The sequence below is a fragment of the Cydia fagiglandana genome, chromosome 5 (assembly GCF_963556715.1).
Source record: "Cydia fagiglandana chromosome 5, ilCydFagi1.1, whole genome shotgun sequence".
In the NCBI taxonomy this organism is placed as follows: Eukaryota; Metazoa; Arthropoda; class Insecta; order Lepidoptera; family Tortricidae; genus Cydia; species Cydia fagiglandana.
This window is the reverse complement of record NC_085936.1, coordinates 3968962-3986930: the sequence shown is the minus strand read 5'-3', so window position 1 is coordinate 3986930 and position 17969 is coordinate 3968962. Positions and strand designations below refer to the sequence as shown.

The 17969-nt window shown below is 38.8% G+C and overlaps 1 protein-coding gene across 4 annotated transcripts in view; it reads left to right on the top strand.

The window, feature by feature from the left end:
* Positions 1-17746, top strand: part of LOC134664277 (eukaryotic translation initiation factor 4 gamma-like) — a 41126-nt gene extending 23380 nt beyond the window's left edge. The window contains exons 2-8 of one of the 4 annotated variants that reach the window (XM_063520833.1): positions 10957-11150; positions 11830-11993; positions 13498-13598; positions 13905-13997; positions 14126-14263; positions 14475-15674; positions 16113-17746. In XM_063520833.1, coding sequence (XP_063376903.1) covers positions 10957-11150; positions 11830-11993; positions 13498-13598; positions 13905-13997; positions 14126-14263; positions 14475-15674; positions 16113-16319 — 2097 coding nt within the window. In that variant the 3' untranslated portion in view covers positions 16320-17746. Of the gene's footprint in view, positions 1-10956; positions 11151-11814; positions 12003-13497; positions 13599-13904; positions 13998-14125; positions 14264-14474; positions 15675-16112 lie in introns of all 4 variants that reach the window. The other 3 variants (XM_063520832.1, XM_063520831.1, XM_063520830.1) reach the window with 3 other exon arrangements.
* Positions 17747-17969: the final 223 nt, after the last annotated feature.

The window sequence follows — 17969 nt, the reverse complement described above, 5'->3', positions numbered from 1 at the left end:
ATCTCTGTCTCCTATGTGTATTCTATATTTCTTGTCAAATATCTCCTGCCTCTTTATAAGGTCATTATTGGCCATCAACATTTCAAGTTTTGATAGTGCCTCTCTTTGTATCAGCGCGTGTCTCTTGTCTACGCAGCTTCCTCTCCATTCGTTGCATGCTTTCATTCGGTACCACTGTTCGGTGGCTCTTTTCTCTACCTCAATCCAGAGTGGCTTCAACTCTAGCATTACCTCCATTGCGTGTGTCGGGGTCATTCTCATAGCCCCCGTCATCATGAGGCACGCTAATCTCTGGACTTTGGTTAGGTCTTAGGTCTCTTTGGTTTTCTTTAATATGTGCTCTATACCACCATGTCACGGCTCCATATAGCACCCTGGGTAGTATTATCGCCTTGTAGATCCAGTGGATCATTCCTGGCTTCAGTCTCCAGTTCTTTCCTATTGCCCTTTTGCATTGGAACAGTGTTCTTATAGCTTTAGCCGTCTGCTCCTTGATGTGAGTTTTGTACCTGAGTTTACTGTCTAAAGTAACGCCCAGATATTTCAACTCCTCCACTATGTCTAGTTCTATACCTTGTATCTTTATGGGTTTCATCTCCTTTATTCTTCTATTAGTGAATAGCACCAGCTTTGTTTTCGATGGATTGAGATCCAACCCTCTCTCTCTACACCATCTCAGTACCTGTCTGAGACCTCTTATCATTATATCTCTTATCGCAGTGACAACCATTCCTCTCTCTAACAGCACTCCATCATCAGAGTAAGCCTGCATGTACATGCCTCCTCTGTTGAGCTCTTTTACCATTGAGTTTAGAAGTGGGCACCACATCAGGGGGGACAGGCATCCCCCTTGTGGGAACCCTCTTCTTGGACTAATCGTCTTTGTTACTCCTCCCAGCTCCGCCGTAATGGATCTACCTTTTAGCATTTTCCCTATCCATTGCGCTATTGCCGGGCAGATGCCCTCACTCTTCAGACTTTCCTCTACGGCCTCGAAGGTTGCTGTGTCAAAAGCCCCCTCAACGCTCAGTCTGTCTTCTTGGAAGCAAAAAGCAAATGACTGTTTCCAAACTATTCTGACAACCCTACTGTGGCCAGAATATGATTGAAACTGACATATATACTTACAGTTTACTTCTTATTCATTGAGAACAGCGACCATGGAGTCCTTGGAGTGGTTGGCACTAATTAAATACGAGTATGCTTCTATACAAACGCCAGGCTCTGTGATATTTTTTTCCTAGGTCCCTTTTTTCACTGAACGACACATAAATAATAATATATGTACGCTTTTCTATCTTTATAATAGGATCTACAACAATAAACAATACATTTAATCGGTCTCCAGAGTGTGTACTTCGGATGTTGTCTATAACGATGCCGATATCGGTAAAAAGATATTCACCGGCGCGAGACGGTATAAGTTTTTTTATGCAATTTTCTTTTAATAAAGGTAAATAAAAGTTATGTTTTTAAAATCTGCATTAAATAGGCTTTATTGTCATATTTTTTGTATGTAGAAAAACCAGGCAGTTTAATTTTGACACCAAATAAAACATAAAAATTACACTTTAAAAATTAGATTATTTTTAATTTTTTTTAATTTTGTTCGACAAATTGCATTTTTTTAATAACAGAAATGAATTCTACGTTATTGATTTATCCGAAATTGATACCAAATATGACCTATTAGCTAAACGGGGCCTGTTAGATTTTTTAGAATGAAGCCGGGCGGAGCGGTTCTTTGACCCCCCCTCCCTGGCCCCAGAGGGGGGGGTCCTTCGGGCTACCGATCTAAATCGGCTTATTTTGATATAAGGAACTGCTGTGCCAAGTTTCATGCTTTAATCAAACAAAAAAAGGTTGTTGCACTTAACATCCTCACTACCCCTCCCCTTGCATAATCCACTCTAAACTAAATTTTGAAGTTCGAATATGCAGACACAAATTGTCTTATGCCATCATTAGACCAGTCAATGACCCTCCTAAATAATGAATGCTATGAATTCACGCATCGCATGCCGCACGCCTACGATTATATGCAAGAAAAAGTGATTAACCGACGAGCTAAAATAAAACATTATTAAGTTGCATTCTGATTATTAAATTGCTGGATTAATTGATGTTCATTAGGAGGAACACAACGTTATATGCATAAATTAAAATTGTATTATAAGTAGACTCTATGTATCTAGCACAAAACGCGCATAAACTCTTGTTATTTTGTCATTTCAGGTGCCAAATGCATATATACATACATATTTATTGCTTCATTTTATTATATACCTTTAAACGATCAGTTTTTGTATATTTATTTATATATATATATTCGGGATCTCGGAAACGGCTCTAACGATTTCGATAACATAGTCGGGGGCGATAAATCGATCTAGCTAGGTCTTATCTCTGGGAAAACGCGCATTTTAAAGTTTTTATATGTTTTCCGAGCAAAGCTCTCTCAGATACTTATTACTAAACCTACTAATATTGCTAATCGTATGCAACAACGAAATATATGAGTAGGTAGGTTTATATATCAGGCAAACATTATTGATTTCGAACATATGACTGAATGTTTGTACCTTCTCCATAAATATGGACCCCACCCGCAGCATTGAATCTTCCCATTGATTTAATTTTCTCATTCAGTCCCATCCTATTCCCCCATTATACTAGGCGGTTTTGGGCACAAGCAATGTACAGATATATTTGAAAAACCCTTCTCTTTTTAATTAACTTGGTAAAACTACGCGTAATGCACGGTCAAGGTATCGTACTAAAACAAATAACTAAAAGTAAAACCTTATCTATCAAAAATATTAGCGTTTCTCTCGCAGTATTTAATTGTTGAAGATCATCTCTTGAACGCACTAAGATTAAACCTTATTGTATAAGGAATAAGACTCAAAGTAATCGCTTGGATGAGTTAACTATAGCGGCAAATATTAAATTAGAAACGCATAGTAATCGCGCTCGGTTTCGCCCGCACCCACCCGTAACGGCGTGTTTCATTGGACACTTACGTTTTACGTCGTACGAGGTTTTTCTTCACGTCAAGTTTTCAGATGTTGTTTACCGACAACAACAGATAAAAAATTGATGTAAGAAAAGTTAATTTGGCGAATACTAACGTTTGTCTGCTTAAAATGCGGTCTTCTAAACAAAAAGACACGTAACGAGTAGGTACCTCATCATCATCATCTCAGCCATAAGACGTCCACTGCTGAACATAGGCCTCCCCCTTGTACCTTGAATAGGTACCTCATCATCTCAGCCTATAATATGTCCCACTGCTGGACACAGGCCTCCTCTCATGCGCGAGAGGGCTTGGGCTATAGTCCCCACGCTAGCCCAATGCGAATTGGGAACCCCAATGCGGATAGGTACCTACTCGTAGGTTAATTTACTGTAGGTAGATAAGTACTTATTTGAAATTATTTGGGTGTCCCCCTGCTGGCCATGTAGTTAAAAGTTCCGAATGCTGGGCTATAACCGCGAAAATCGAAGTTCGCAAAAATCGCAAATTGCGGGCATTTTTCTCTGTCACTCTAATTACGCCTTCATTTGAGTAAAAGAGAAAGATCCCCGCAATTTGCGAATTTCGATTTTCGCGGTAGCTCCACTGAGTGTTTTACAAGTTACAAGGTACACAAGTAGGTAGGGGAGACCGAGGTTAGTTCTAACAGAGGTAAGTTGAATCAACTTGGTAAGTAAATGTGACATCGCTGACCGAGCTGGAAAAAAGCAGTGTTTAGCCGTGCCCCATCGTCTGCGAGTTCCTTAATACGTTTCCTTTACGGTTACCATCAGTTTCTCACTGACATAAAAGCCATGACAGACTAACTCAACATAAGTAAATATATATCATTGTTGTATAAATGTATTCCGCTATAATAAGTATTTTGTATATTTTATTATCTATCTGTATGGCAGTGCGAAGTCACGTTCAGGTATAGTCTGTCCGTTTTTCTAAGATCAAGTACGCCACAGTAAATGTATGGCGAACTTGATCTTAGAAATCGGACTGGCTATACAGTCTGCAAAATTTACATGGGTACAAGAATCGGGTCAAAAATATATGAACAGGCGGAGTCACAATAAATCCCCACTTTCAGTTCAGAATATTTTATATGTATATAGCCGGTCAAGCAAGTTTGTCAGTAGAAAAAGGTGCAAAATGAAAATTTTGTATGGGACCACAGCCGTTCGCGCGGTGTACTTTCGTTTGGGCCAAATACTTTTCGCCAAATTTCACTTCCCAACAAACTTATCGCAATAGTTTCATTTCCCAAAGGAACCTTTAGCAAAGTGACACTTCGCATATAATTTATTTGGTCAAATAATCATTTGGCATGATTTTACTTTGTCAAATTGTATTAGGACAAAAACTTATTTAGCAAACGTTTTTTATTGTCTAATATTATATTCCAAAAAGATGTTTGGTCAAAATTGTCACTTCGCAAATTTGACAAACAGGCATCTCTATTTAAAGTACTTTTTGTAATGCTAATATAGGTACGTTAAATTCTACGTAATTTGGGTGGGTTCGGTTAGGTTTGAACTGCGATCCTCACAAAACGGAACCGCTATCAGAAAAGTGGGTTAGGTTAAGTTAGAATAGAACTGTGACCCTCACAGAATCGAAATGCTATTAGAAAAGTGGGTTAGGTTAGGTTAGAACTGCAGTCCTTACAGAAACGAAATACTATGTACTAGAAAAAGGTCATCAAAGTGGATTAATTAATTTAATAGAATAACGAGAAGTAAAGAATTTGCATGACATATTAAACTAAAATGTGGTTTACATATTGGTGGTTATTTACTATTTTTGGGTTACAATGATTACTTTGGTGTTATTTGCTTTAATAGAATAGCAAGATGTAACAAATTTGGTTATCATTTTACATTAAAATGGAGTTTTAATTTTAGTGATCATTTACTACATATTTTTGGCAGTAAGAATGTTTTTTTTGACGTTACATTTTACTATGTATATGTAATGATCAATTAAATACCAGACAAATAAAATTCTGCAGCCTCCTCTCTATTTGTATGTAAATTATATGCCATGCAATATTTTGGGACATGTAAGTTATGCTTAATGATACATTTGACTAAATAATATTTGGGAAAATGAAACTTGTCTAAGTAATTATTTGCTAAACAATAACTTGCCAAAAAAGACTATTGCTAACTGAAAATTTGCGATAAGTTGTTTTGCCAAACATTTTTTTGGGAAATGATAATTTGGGAAACATAGTTTGGGATGTGATACTTTGGGAAACGTTTTTGGCCCATTCATTAGTAAACCCAAATGTATCATTAAGCATAACTTACATGTCCCAAAATATTGCATGGCATACAATTTACATAGGTACTAATAGAGAGGAGGCTGCGGAATTTGCTAAAGGTTTCTTTGGGAAATGAAACTATTGCGATAAGTTTGTTGGGAAGTGAAATTTGGCGAAACGTATTTGGCCCAAACGAAAGTACACCATTCTAGATATCTTGCCAGGCATCCACTCAATTTCATGTCTCTCTAATTGGACGCTTTTTTCCATAGTTCTCTGCGAATAGCATCTTGTGGGAATCTGAATGGAAAGTAATGTAAAATGGCAATACCAAATTTGATTATTAATTTGAAATAACTAGGTAGTTTTTTTATAGCTCCATCTCATGAAATAAAAAAGGAAAATACAAATCTGTAAGAAGGAATTTATTTATAATTATATATAAAATACCTAAACCAAACACAAGTTAATAAAATAGTCTACTTCATTTGGCATAACACCATCCCTATTATCCTCGCAATTTAAAAAGTCGTATGTTGTTATGAAAGTCGTATGCAGTTGTTACGTTTTAGCTTAGCACGGTAGTATTGAAAACAAATCGTCATGTTTTTTCCAAATTTTACTGAAGTTATCTGTTTACTACAAGTGAAAAGTGATTCCACTGTCCTTGGTATGAACTAAAATAACTTCTGCAGCACTTCACGACACATGAATATATTTTTAATTACAAAAAACGTTGTTTTTATAAATCAATTTAGCCATTTGTCACTGACTGTCATCTCGGTCGCGTACTGAGATTGCCAATCGAGCAGTTTGTAAGTACCGCCTATCGCGGGGTAGTTTGCGTTGGGTCATAATTGAGCGGACAGAATACTTCCATGTATATCTTTTCGCTGCTTTCTATACATCCCGTTTGTACTAATATGCGAGTGCGAGCGAGATGTATAGAAAGTAAATTACGTTCTCGACGGCGTTTATGTCAGTGAGAAACTGATGGTAACCGTACTTGTCTCAATAGCGAAAAATCGATGTTGTTTCTACTTACCTCTGTTACAACTCACCTCGGGTTTCTCTACATTCGGAATGAATTGTCTTTCGGCGCGTCATATTCATTAGATACCTATAGTCAGACCGTAAAAAGTCTGCAGCGATTTTGATAGCCCACGCAGTGCAAGTGTCATTTTAAACGTCAAACTTCTATGCAATTATGACGTATACATAACACTTACACTGCGTGGGCTATCAAATCCGCTGCAGACTTTGTTTGGTGCGACATTATGCAAGAAAATAAAATAAACAGCGGTAATGGTTGGTAAGTAAAATTGGGTAATACTAACTACAAAATATTTTTTTAAATCACGTAACTGGCAGCCATATGGACCGTTTTTAAAAGTCATAAATGTATGGATGGAGAGACCCCTAGTAAATGTTACAGTAGTACAGTCAAGGAATTTAAATTCCGACCCATTTCGTACTTTGTCACAGTGACAATCAATATGAAAACCGCTAGAGACCTCATACGGTTGTCACTGTGACAAAGTACGAAATGGGTCGGAATTTAAATTCCTTGACTGTACGAGGAGGTACTGAACCAAGGGGCGTTCCTAACTGCGCAAACTGAACTACTGTCATTATTAAAGTAGCACTGATAATGAGCAGCTAATAATCATCAGCTCTTTCCAGATGGCACGTACAGTGTAGAGTGACCGCCTCTTCCTTGCTCTGGTATAGTTTACTTTATGTTTTAAGTTTGTCAATGTTAACCGGCAGAAAAGTGGAATTTGGGCTATGTGTCAGCAAAAGCCCTATCTCTTTAACTTTGGTGACAAATAAAAAAACAGCCCGATTGATGGCAAGTGGCTACCTTAGCCCGTGGACGATAGACACTTGCAACTGAATATAAAGAATAGTACCGACAAGTACCCTCACAAAATATAGATACCTAACAAACAAAAGAACCACATTTGAAGGGCCAATGCCCAACCATACCGTTGGTGTTGGTACCTACAGCCACCAAAACTTGGTGTAGTTTGTTAGGGTTCCGTACCCAAAGGGTAAAACGGGACCCTATTACTAAGACTTCGCTGTCCGTCCGTCCGTCCGTCCGTCCGTCCGTCTGTCACCAGGCTGTATCTCACGAACCGTGATAGCTAGACAGTTGAAATTTTCACAGATGATGTATTTCTGTTGCCGCTATAACAACAAATACTAAAAACAGAATAAAATAAAGATTTAAGTGGGGCTCCCATACAGCAAACGTGATTTTTGACGAAAGTTAAGCAACGTCGGGCGTGGTCAGTACTTGGATAGGTGACCGTTTTCTTTTTGCATTTTTTCCGGTTTTTTTGCTTTATGGTACGGAACCCTTCGTGCGCGAGCCCGACTCGCACTTGCCCGGTTTTTTTTAAATAGGTAAGTTATGTTTTGGTAGCTCTAGTTACCAGCACCCGTATCACCTAGGCAATATAGGGTTCGGTGAAAAATATGGATCAAGTGAGTGATTGGGTTACCTTCCATGGAAATCAACTATAATTTTCAGCCATTCAAAATAAGAAAAACACTCCTTCAGCGTTGATAATACCTTATTTAAAGTTTACGTACTGATCAGGCCGCGTAGCCAAGATGCCAATCGCTTACGCTCCGTAGCGATCGAAACTAGGGTTTCTGCTCGAGAATTCCCGAGGCGAGAAATCTCGAGAAATTTGTCCTAAGTCGAGACGGGAAAAAAATAATCAATGCCTCGAGAACTCGAGAAATAAATCTCTTGTGATAAGTAAAAAGAAAACACGCGTATAACACATGATGTGTCTATAATGTATTTCTTTAGGTAGTTAAATAAATATGAACAATTTTTTTTTTACATTTTAGGTAGGAACCTACTTCAGACATTTATTACCAACCAATTAAAAAACTACCTTGATTCGTGTCCTATCGTTTCATGTTTTGAAACTTTTGAACTATATTATTCATGACATTCAAGTAGTGTCTTTTTATTGAAAAATGTTTTAAAAATTTTTGTAACGAATTATAGGACCATGTAATAAGTGTAATAACAAATTTTACAAAACTAAATTACTATTGATAAATCAAATCATCCCGATATATTCCTATAAGCAAAATATTACAATTTTTAGCAGCTTTATTGTTACGTTGAGTAAGTACGAGTAATTAATATTACGTAGTAAAACTTCTGTAAGTTTTGTCACATCGAGTTAAATTTATTGACTTGAATATTGCTGCCTAATATTATACCATATTGTGTATGTTTACATTTTGTTGAATACCTAAAGAAATACACTATAACATACTGCATAACACATCGCCGGTGCGCACGCTTTCACGTATAGTTTTTTTTTATTGTTGTATTTTTGATTATTAAGTGCAATTTATGGTGACTACAAATGTACCATATGTTTGATTATTGATCTCACCTACGATTCCTATGAGTTTGATTTGTAAAAAAGCAAAAAAAAAAATAACATGGTGTTATTTGGAGCTTTCAAAATTTCTCGAGATACTCGAGAAACTCGAGAAATCTTGGTCGAGAATTCCCGTGCCTCGAGAAATTAAAAAGGTCGAGAAACCAGAAACCCTAATCGAAACGCAACTGTCACTGTCACACTAATACGGAAGAGTGATAGAGAGACATAATGCTTTTCGTTGTCGAAGCGATAGCGATTGTAACCTTGGCTAGGCCGGCTGCTCTTACTATGATTTGCGGTTATTTTCGCCAACAAGTATATCCCGGCAACTTATAAAGTACAGTCAGCATCAAAAATTAACGGATCAGAGTACTCGTCAAACGAGAAACGTGACACAACTAGGTATACTATTTAGTGTAGGTAGGTACCAGTGGCGGCGCGTCCATAAAAGCCGATTCCCACCGGCTCGCCTGTTTTTGGACGTTTGAGTAAAGTTGTAAAGGAAATATGTAAGCCAAATTAGCCCCGGCTTGCCTATGGATATGTTTGACGCGCCGCCACTGGTAGAGGTACCTCTTATGAGAGGACACAAATCAAAATTAAATAACGTGTTATCTAATGAAAATATTAAAATAATTGAGGCGCCGTAGGCCCTTAGGAAATTGCATAAGACAGGAGACGACACAGGTGGCCGAGCGGTTTGGGGATCTGCCGCGATTGTAAAGCTCTATAGGGGCTATTCATAAATTACGTCATTTCAAATTAGGGGGGGGAGGGGTCTGGACATCGGATGACGGTAGCATGAAGAAAGAGGAAATGGGGTCATTTGAAGCATGATTTTTGGATGATTATAGGGGGGGAGGTCGAAAATCGACAGAAATCAATGACGTAATTTACGGACAGCCCCATAGTTCGTATTTTTTTGCATTAGAAATAAGGTAAACAATCTTGATATGACTTTTAATTGAAAAACACATTTTAAAAATAAGTTAGGGCAAATATGTAACAAATATGAATCTAATACGATCATTTATATTCTTCTGCTTTCATAAGTAATAGATACTGATTTTTTAAAAGCGTTTTTCAATTAAAATACATGTCAAGATCGCTTACCTTCTTTCAAGTTCTTTCTAATGCTAAAAAACGAACTATAGTACCTACCTACCAGTGGCGGCGCGTCAAACATATCCATAGGCAAACCGGGCTAATTTGGCTTACATATTTCCTTTACAACTCTGCTCAAATGTCCAAAAACAGGCAAGCCGGTGGGAATCGGCTTTTATGGACGCGCCGCCACTGCTACCTACGCTACGCTGGTTTTTTTTCAGCCTTACACTGTGCACTTGGTCAGTTTTTCTTTCGTATATGACATTTATTTCAGTTTATAGTATCTACGAGATAAGTCTAATAAGTATGTGTAAAACAATAACTTTTGAACGCGAACTATTTGGAAGGGCGGCAGATACTTTTGGACCGTTATTTCATCTGATGCTGACTGTACCTTATAGTACCTACCCACAACGTAACTTATAATTTTGAGCTATACCTATCAAATCCAGGTCCTACTTTGTTTTACCAACGCACTAAGCTGCAGTGCAAAATACGGTCATTATCAAGTGGCGAGCAATAATCGCCTCGATACCGAGAACTGTTTTCACGCACCTTTCCCTGCTTGACTTTTACGGAATGTCGCTAGGCGTGTTACCTTGGGATTCATTAATACGAGTACTGCAGCTATTTTGATAGGTTGTAAATAAATACTTACTGTTATTAGTTATGCGAATGCAGAGAAAATAAGTCTCCTGTTGGTATCCATAAATAAATTGGGTAACATTTTTAAACAGCACCATAACGCCTATATTATACGGTAGTATTTTTCACAAAGCTTGATGACTTGATGAGTAGTTACGGTGACCGCGTTCATCTTATTTTATTATTTTAAGTTTATAAATTGTATGGAATAAATTGATTGGTATAAATTTAAAAGATTCCTGCTAAAATTACGTAAATCAATCAGCCGATACAACTCTTTATTGCACAAATTCACACCGCACACAGTTTACATTACATGTACAGAAACATAAACAAAGACAATTGGATAGAGGTAACAACAGACGGTCTTTTAGCTTAAGAGCGATCTTTTCCAGACAACCTTTTGGTAGTGCCAATACTGCAAGTCGGTAGTGATAGCTAGGTGCATCCCTACAGGTCTAAATATTTCTTAAATCTTTAACTTGTTCCAGATCCAACTAGTCTACCTCACGCTATGGTCGCTATCCCAGGCCGCATACATCAGCCGCATGACGGTCAACCGCATGCGGGTGCCGACGGCCTTCCGCCCCGGAGTCACGCTTCACCGGCCCTGGACCCATCCTCGGCTAGTCCAGGCCGCGTCGCATAGGACGCCTTATGTTATATACAGGAACCCACCTCACAGGTACTGTCATGTCTGATGAAAGACGTCCACTGAACGAAGATCTCACCATCATCCAAGAGTTTCCTGTAAATCGTCGATCCACCTTCTGAGTCTCTCAGCACCAGCATAAGTCTTGGTTCTGCCTCCAGCTGGTCCAGGCTTTACATATGACGCCTAACGCCTTATGTTACCATACAAGAACCCACCACACAGGTACCTACTGTAAGCCGAGTATATTGACTACTAACTCCATGCTGTAAAGCCTTTCGTTCCGGAGGCACACTTCGATTACTCCAGGTTTCACATTTCAACAATTTTCATACAGAAACTCGCCACATAGCAACTATCATATATACTCGTAATGAGTATTCTAGTTGACCACTATTGAGAGAGGTTCAGCATTTAAGGACATCGTAATTCTACCTTTTTGAGGGTCTCCTTACGATGATTCCACTTGGTAGCTACCGTAATACCAGAGAAGTTACCAACCTAAGATCTAGTGAATAAATTGTTGTACCTTATTTGACATGTAAAATATTATGTTTTATGAATAAATATAGAATATGAAGTGATCATCCAGAGTCGTCTCGATTGTTGAGTCTTAGATCCTTCGTCGTTCTTTAAAATAACTAAAAATATCAGCACTGTGTAAGCAAATTTAGCCGCTAATCCCTAAACCAAACAGGCCAATTTCCCGCAGATACGCCATGAAGCACTACGGGCCCAACCCCAACAACAACCGGAACGTGTTCATCAACAGCGGTCCATGGAAGACGACGGCCAGACTACCGACGATCACCAGCGTGACGCCGGAGTATGAGTTCGTGAAGGCTGCGTCTGCGCCGACTGCTTTGCGAGTTAACGGTGATAAAGGTTCACTTTGTAGGCACTGCACTTTTCTTGAGGCTTTCGTCGGGAGTCGAGTTATTTTAAATCTTATATCTGACATCTGACATAGTTAGCCGCGCGGGTCCACATAGAGCGAGCATACGCGTGAGGCAATTTCTTCGCATACAAATTAAAACGGCCAGTGTAGACGAGCCTCGACCGAGGCGACGCGCGCAAGGCACGTCTATACTGGCCGTTTTGTAGCCGGGCTATTATTACTTTTGTAACGTAGGAATCAAATCTAAGGATCCTAATTAGGGGAATTCCAATTTACATTCAGTTTATTTAATTTGATATTTGAGAAATGAGACTTTCCACCAGAGAAACAGTCTTTTGTTTCATGTGCAAAAATTGTGTAGGTATAAGGACCTTACCATCAGAAAAATGGTCTTATTCACATGGAGCATTTAGGACTTTTTTCTGATAAAAAGCCATACACGGGTTGAATTACATAAATTATTCCCAAGAGTAAAATCTTACAGTCCGTCACAATTTTACTTGCACATGCAAAAGGTATGCTCACAATGCTACGTACTGTCCTTACACGCATCTAATTTAGTTTTATTTTATTTTCACTCATATTTCTACTTTCAGATACGAGCTATCGAAGGCCTAAAATATCATCTTTTCGTGCACATATGCACAATACTTGTTTTTATTTATCGCTTGTGGAAATGTTGGAATGTCGCTTTTTAAGTAATAATTTACTTCTTCTACACTGAAATTTAATCGAGCAACCACCCTTAAGAGCCCACAAATTGGCATACTGCATACCTATCATGTTAGTGTTGAAATGGATTTCCACTATGGTTTACCATCTTGAGTACTAAATCTAATGTACTTCAGATTTTGCGCCAGTAAATAGACTCGAGTCTTAGAGTCTAAATTCTCTATGCTCGACACTGTGCTAAAAAAAGTTAAAACAGTTATGTCCCGAGTCGAGTCCTTTTTTAAGCGCAACTCTAAATGACTCGAGCCTCCGAATGATCAATTTTGTAGGTTCTAATCTAAATACTAGTAGCAGTTGAGAAAATACCTATAAGTATACGCTTAACCATACGGTGTACCTACCTAACCCATGAATCTTAGAAAACTGAGTCGAGCCTTGCCTTAACCAGAGGGCTCAAAACTCAAAGGACTAGAATATTAATACCTCAATAATACTTGAAATTTGTAATTTTTGTGGAAACTTGTAATTGGCTTACTGTTTCTATGTTTCTAACTTGTCACCTACTCTAGCTGTAAGTTTTCCTAACAAATAAAATAAAATACATAAAAATCAACACTATACCAATAAATATAGGGTTCCTCCGCTGCTACGTACTACGTATACAGTTCACACAGCTCCCTAAGAACCTGATAGCTTCATACTAAACAAATGCATCTTCACCTAGCCACTTATTTCATACATGATACACGAACAAGCGACTTACATTTCCATGGGCGAAAGCAAGCGTGTTCAGTCAGTTTTGACCCACAGGTGCCATCCACACGATCCCAGCGCCCAACCTGAGTCTCTCGGAGAAGCCAATCGTGGTCATCGATGCGACGGAGCATGGAGTGAAGGTGACTACTGAAGGTGTAAGTACTTTGTGTTAAGCTACGTTGCATTCCCGTTGGTCTCCGCCGAGCACAGATGGAAATAGGTGCTCCATACAAATTATTCCAAGCTGTCCCTGCCCCTTGTATGGCGGCGGTCACGTGGAGCGGAGACAAATGGGAATACACCCAAGTAAGCTGCTGTAGCTGCCAGCATACCCACTGAAGCCCTAGTCTTATGTTCGAAATCAAAATTCTAAGTCAACGGACGTTAGCCTTAAACAATTTTATTATCCTTGATTAATAAATTTAATATTTAACTGACTTTAAAAGGTTTGTTTTTTTTAGCCAAAACCAACATACGAAGTAACAGAGAAATACATAGAGCCGTCGATCCATGTCGCTAAGATCGAATCGCCTATAGGATTTTCTAAAGCAACGGTAAGTATCCAACTATACATATATCTGTCTTATGTTTATCTCAAAAGTTCAGAAGGAAAGTTTTTCTATTTAAATTCGGTCAAACGTTGCCAACTTTTACTAATCGAGCAATATGTTATTGGTTCCAGTCCTTAACGGGCCCTGAAATACAAAGCCTGGTCCGAAACGGCGCGGCCCTACAACTGACATCAGAGTACGGGCTGCCGGCGATAGCTATGTCGCAGCATCAGGCGCAGCTAGTGCCGCAACAGTTCACTATACAACAGGTAATTCTCGTATAAATCCTCCAGGCCTAAGGCCTCTGAAATACAGACCCTGGTCCGAGCTGCCGGCGATAGCTGCCTGTATACTTAATATATACGTTGCCTAACAACCATTAAAAATTACTATTGTTTATTATTAAAATTTACTATTATTTACAATAAAATAACTTAGTAAATAACATATACACATTTCCATAACTATGCCAATTTCTAGGGTTTCAGTGCCATGCCAACCCACCAAGATCTTGTCCAATCCGGCGCTGAAGGCATCATAATACCGCCGAACGCATTATACCAACCTGACCCCGGATATCTGCAAAAACTACAGAACCAACTGTTGCAGAGGTACCCTGCCGTCGAATTCATACCATACGCTGCTGACATCCCCACGGAAGCACAGATCCAAACTCAAGCATCGCAAATCCAGCCCCAAGTCATCCTGCTCCAAAACAAAGTTACCAAGCAGGCACCAGCACCATTCGTCGCAAGAGAACAGCAGAACGATAAGAACGTCGTACAGAGGGAAACTCAAGAAAAAACCGTAGTAACATTAGTCCCGCAAAAACTTATAATAACCACTCAAAATGTAACTGAGAAGCCAGCTGAAACCACCACCCCATACCAAACTACAACGCCACAAAATATAACTGTTCAAGTGGTCACTGAATCTCAACCTTCATCAACAGTTAAATACATAGTAGAAAGTACTACTGAGGAACATAAGACGACAACTCCACTGTACTACGCCCAAGTTGGTCAAAGCGTTGGAAGCGCAATAGCAAGTGGGTTTTTCTCAGCAATCAATGACGTCAGAGCAGCAGCTGCATTAGCTCAAGTAAGTGAGACACCACAAGAACCTGTAACTACTGAAGCAGAATTGAATACAACTACGTCATCGACCTCGACAACCACAACTTCCACAAGCACTACAATCAATCCAGAATTTCAGCCATACTTTGTACATAAGACGGATGATCAGAAAAACGAAACGAGTGGAGAATTAATATCTGTATTAGGAATTCCTTTTGCGAAGCCAGAGCCCGTCAAGCCAATACCTAAGCCTGATGAAACAGTGAAAGTAGCTTACACTCTATACAGGGCTGACGATAAAGACCAGAAGGTAGCAAAAGACGGAAGCGTATATGCTGGACAGATAGTGGAAGCGAGTATAAGTGAAGACCAAGATTTTAACAAGGAGAAGAATAGCATTATGTCCAGAAGGGCGCCTGTACGGCTGATAGCTGTTCCAGCTGAAAATCCTAGCACGTCCACAACGTCAACTACAACGCAAGTACCACAGAAAATAACAGTGGTGAAAGCGAAGATCCCACCAAAAAGCAAGTTGACGTTTGATGACAAAACAGGCGAGCCAGTCCTGAGAATTTATGCCAGTTATGTGGATACTCCTCAGCAGGTAAGTTTGTTAGAGACAGAAGTTAGTTCAGAAGATATAAAACTATGAAAATTGCTTAATATTTGATACGATAATCAGGAGTATGTACATAGATAACAATTCTGTGTCTTGTAAATTCACATTATTATTTTTTGTCCACTGATGAGCATTCCTAGTTGCAATCTACTAAAAATACATGAAGCGTTTCGACATTGCAAAAGACTAACTTCAAAACGAATGAAGTGGTATCATAAGGCAGAAAACTCACAACAGCAAGTGAGTTCACTGTCTTAAGTATGTTTCCTTAAAACATCAGTGTTTCATACGTAGGGTACCTACTTATTTCTTGACTAGTTATTGTAAAAAACAGTAAAACATTTTGCGCAAATAGTAGAAAGTAGGTCCCAGTCACTGACGCGTTACACCATATTCATATACAGTCATGTTTTACAATTTCAGAAAGAAGTGGTGGTATCCAAGCTAGCAAACATGAAACAGAAAGAGGTAACCCGAAAAACAGACAGCGTCGACAACTGGAAAGCAGCAACCGTAAAATCAGTAGACAAAACCCAGGGACCGAATATGAACCAAGTTACTCAGTTCGGACTCAAACTTAGATCGAGAAGCGACGATTACATACCACTGTTCGATGATTACGAAGATTAGTACAACTGATATAATTATGAAAAGTATTTAGTCTACAAGACTGTCTCCTTAGTATTACAAATTAACTGTAAATATGCGGATCCACGCAGAACGAGCTGCCTCGCGAGGAAATTGCCGCGCGAAACGGCTTGACCTGTGTAGATGTGCCTCGGCATCTCCAGCCGGGCTAGCACATGATAGGCGCGAGATAGACTAGCCTTCCCTCTTTAATTAACATGGTTGGAAAAACAGTTTATCTCGTCGCGAAATACTGTCGCGCCAGTCATGTGCTAAGCCTACGGCTTAGAGAATATGTATAACCAAACGGAGTGGTCATTAACAGGCGTTCCCCTCTGTCGAAAATAGGCGGCCAATGGTCAACAACATGTCAACCACATGTATGGACTGACGTTTATCTGACATGGCAATTGTGACGTTACGCATACATTTGATGTTCCCCTCCCCCGCAAAAAACGGCAGACTATTTTGTACCGAAAATTATAGACATGGCGTCTCCGTTGGTTATATCCTCTAAGGCCTACGGCGACCGAGCTACTTCGCGCGGCAACTTCCTCGCGAGGCGGTACGTTTTGTGTGGTCCCGTCTAATGAAGTAAGATTGATGTAAAATCAAGCACTGTGCATTTAGAAAACTAGAAACCATCTGTATTTTATTCCCGATAGAAGACTACATGCCATCATCCAGAATAATAACAGAACATAAATAAATAGTTTGGTAAAATATACGTTAAATATTAAAAATAGTTTCGAAACAACTCTCGTGCATTTACTTCATTCATTTAAATAGCAGTATTTAATAAGTTCCAATAATTTTTAAATTAGTTATAACGATGATAGCTTTGACTCACCACCAGTGATCTTCAGAATACTTAATTAAAACTTAAACGATGAAAGTGCTCAAGTAAAACAACATAACATAGCGACTGACTCAGTGAACCAAATATGGGTTCTTAATGTTCTTTATTCTTAGTACTTCTATGTTATAACACAGAATAAATAATAGTACTAGGTACAGAAGACTCACTCTCTAACAAAACGCGTCTGTCACGATCAGCACAGATATGGCCGCTAGGTGGCGACAGCGCCACGCGCGGCTTATTGCGAACCCCAAAATTGGGGTCGAACGGATGTACTTTTAGCTACCTGTAGCAAAGCGACGAAATCACGGAGTGAGCGACGCCTGGTTATAAGTTATATAGATTGATAAATTATTTACTTGTAAGCATTTTAATGTATTGTTTCAAACTTCTTGAGACTGTGTTATTTATAATACTCGTATTCTAAGTTAGGTTAACATAGAATTAGTTTTGTTGACGCATTTCGTTATTAAAACCTATTTATTTAAATGTAAATAATGATTATTGTTTTGTTTTTGTTAACGCCAAACTTATAACTCGAGTTATAATAAAATTAAACAAAAGTATTTCATTTCATTTTATTTATTAACACTATTTCAGTTTTATAAAAGTAAATAAACTTGACAGTAAATAAAATATGGTTCCTAGCAATTGGTTACAAAACTATTTGATAAGGACATAATAATGATTTTGATCGTTCAATGAACCTTTTGGACGCCAATGACCGATATATCCGCACCGCAGGTTCACCGCCAAAGACTGATTAATCGGTCACAGACCACAGAGCAACATAG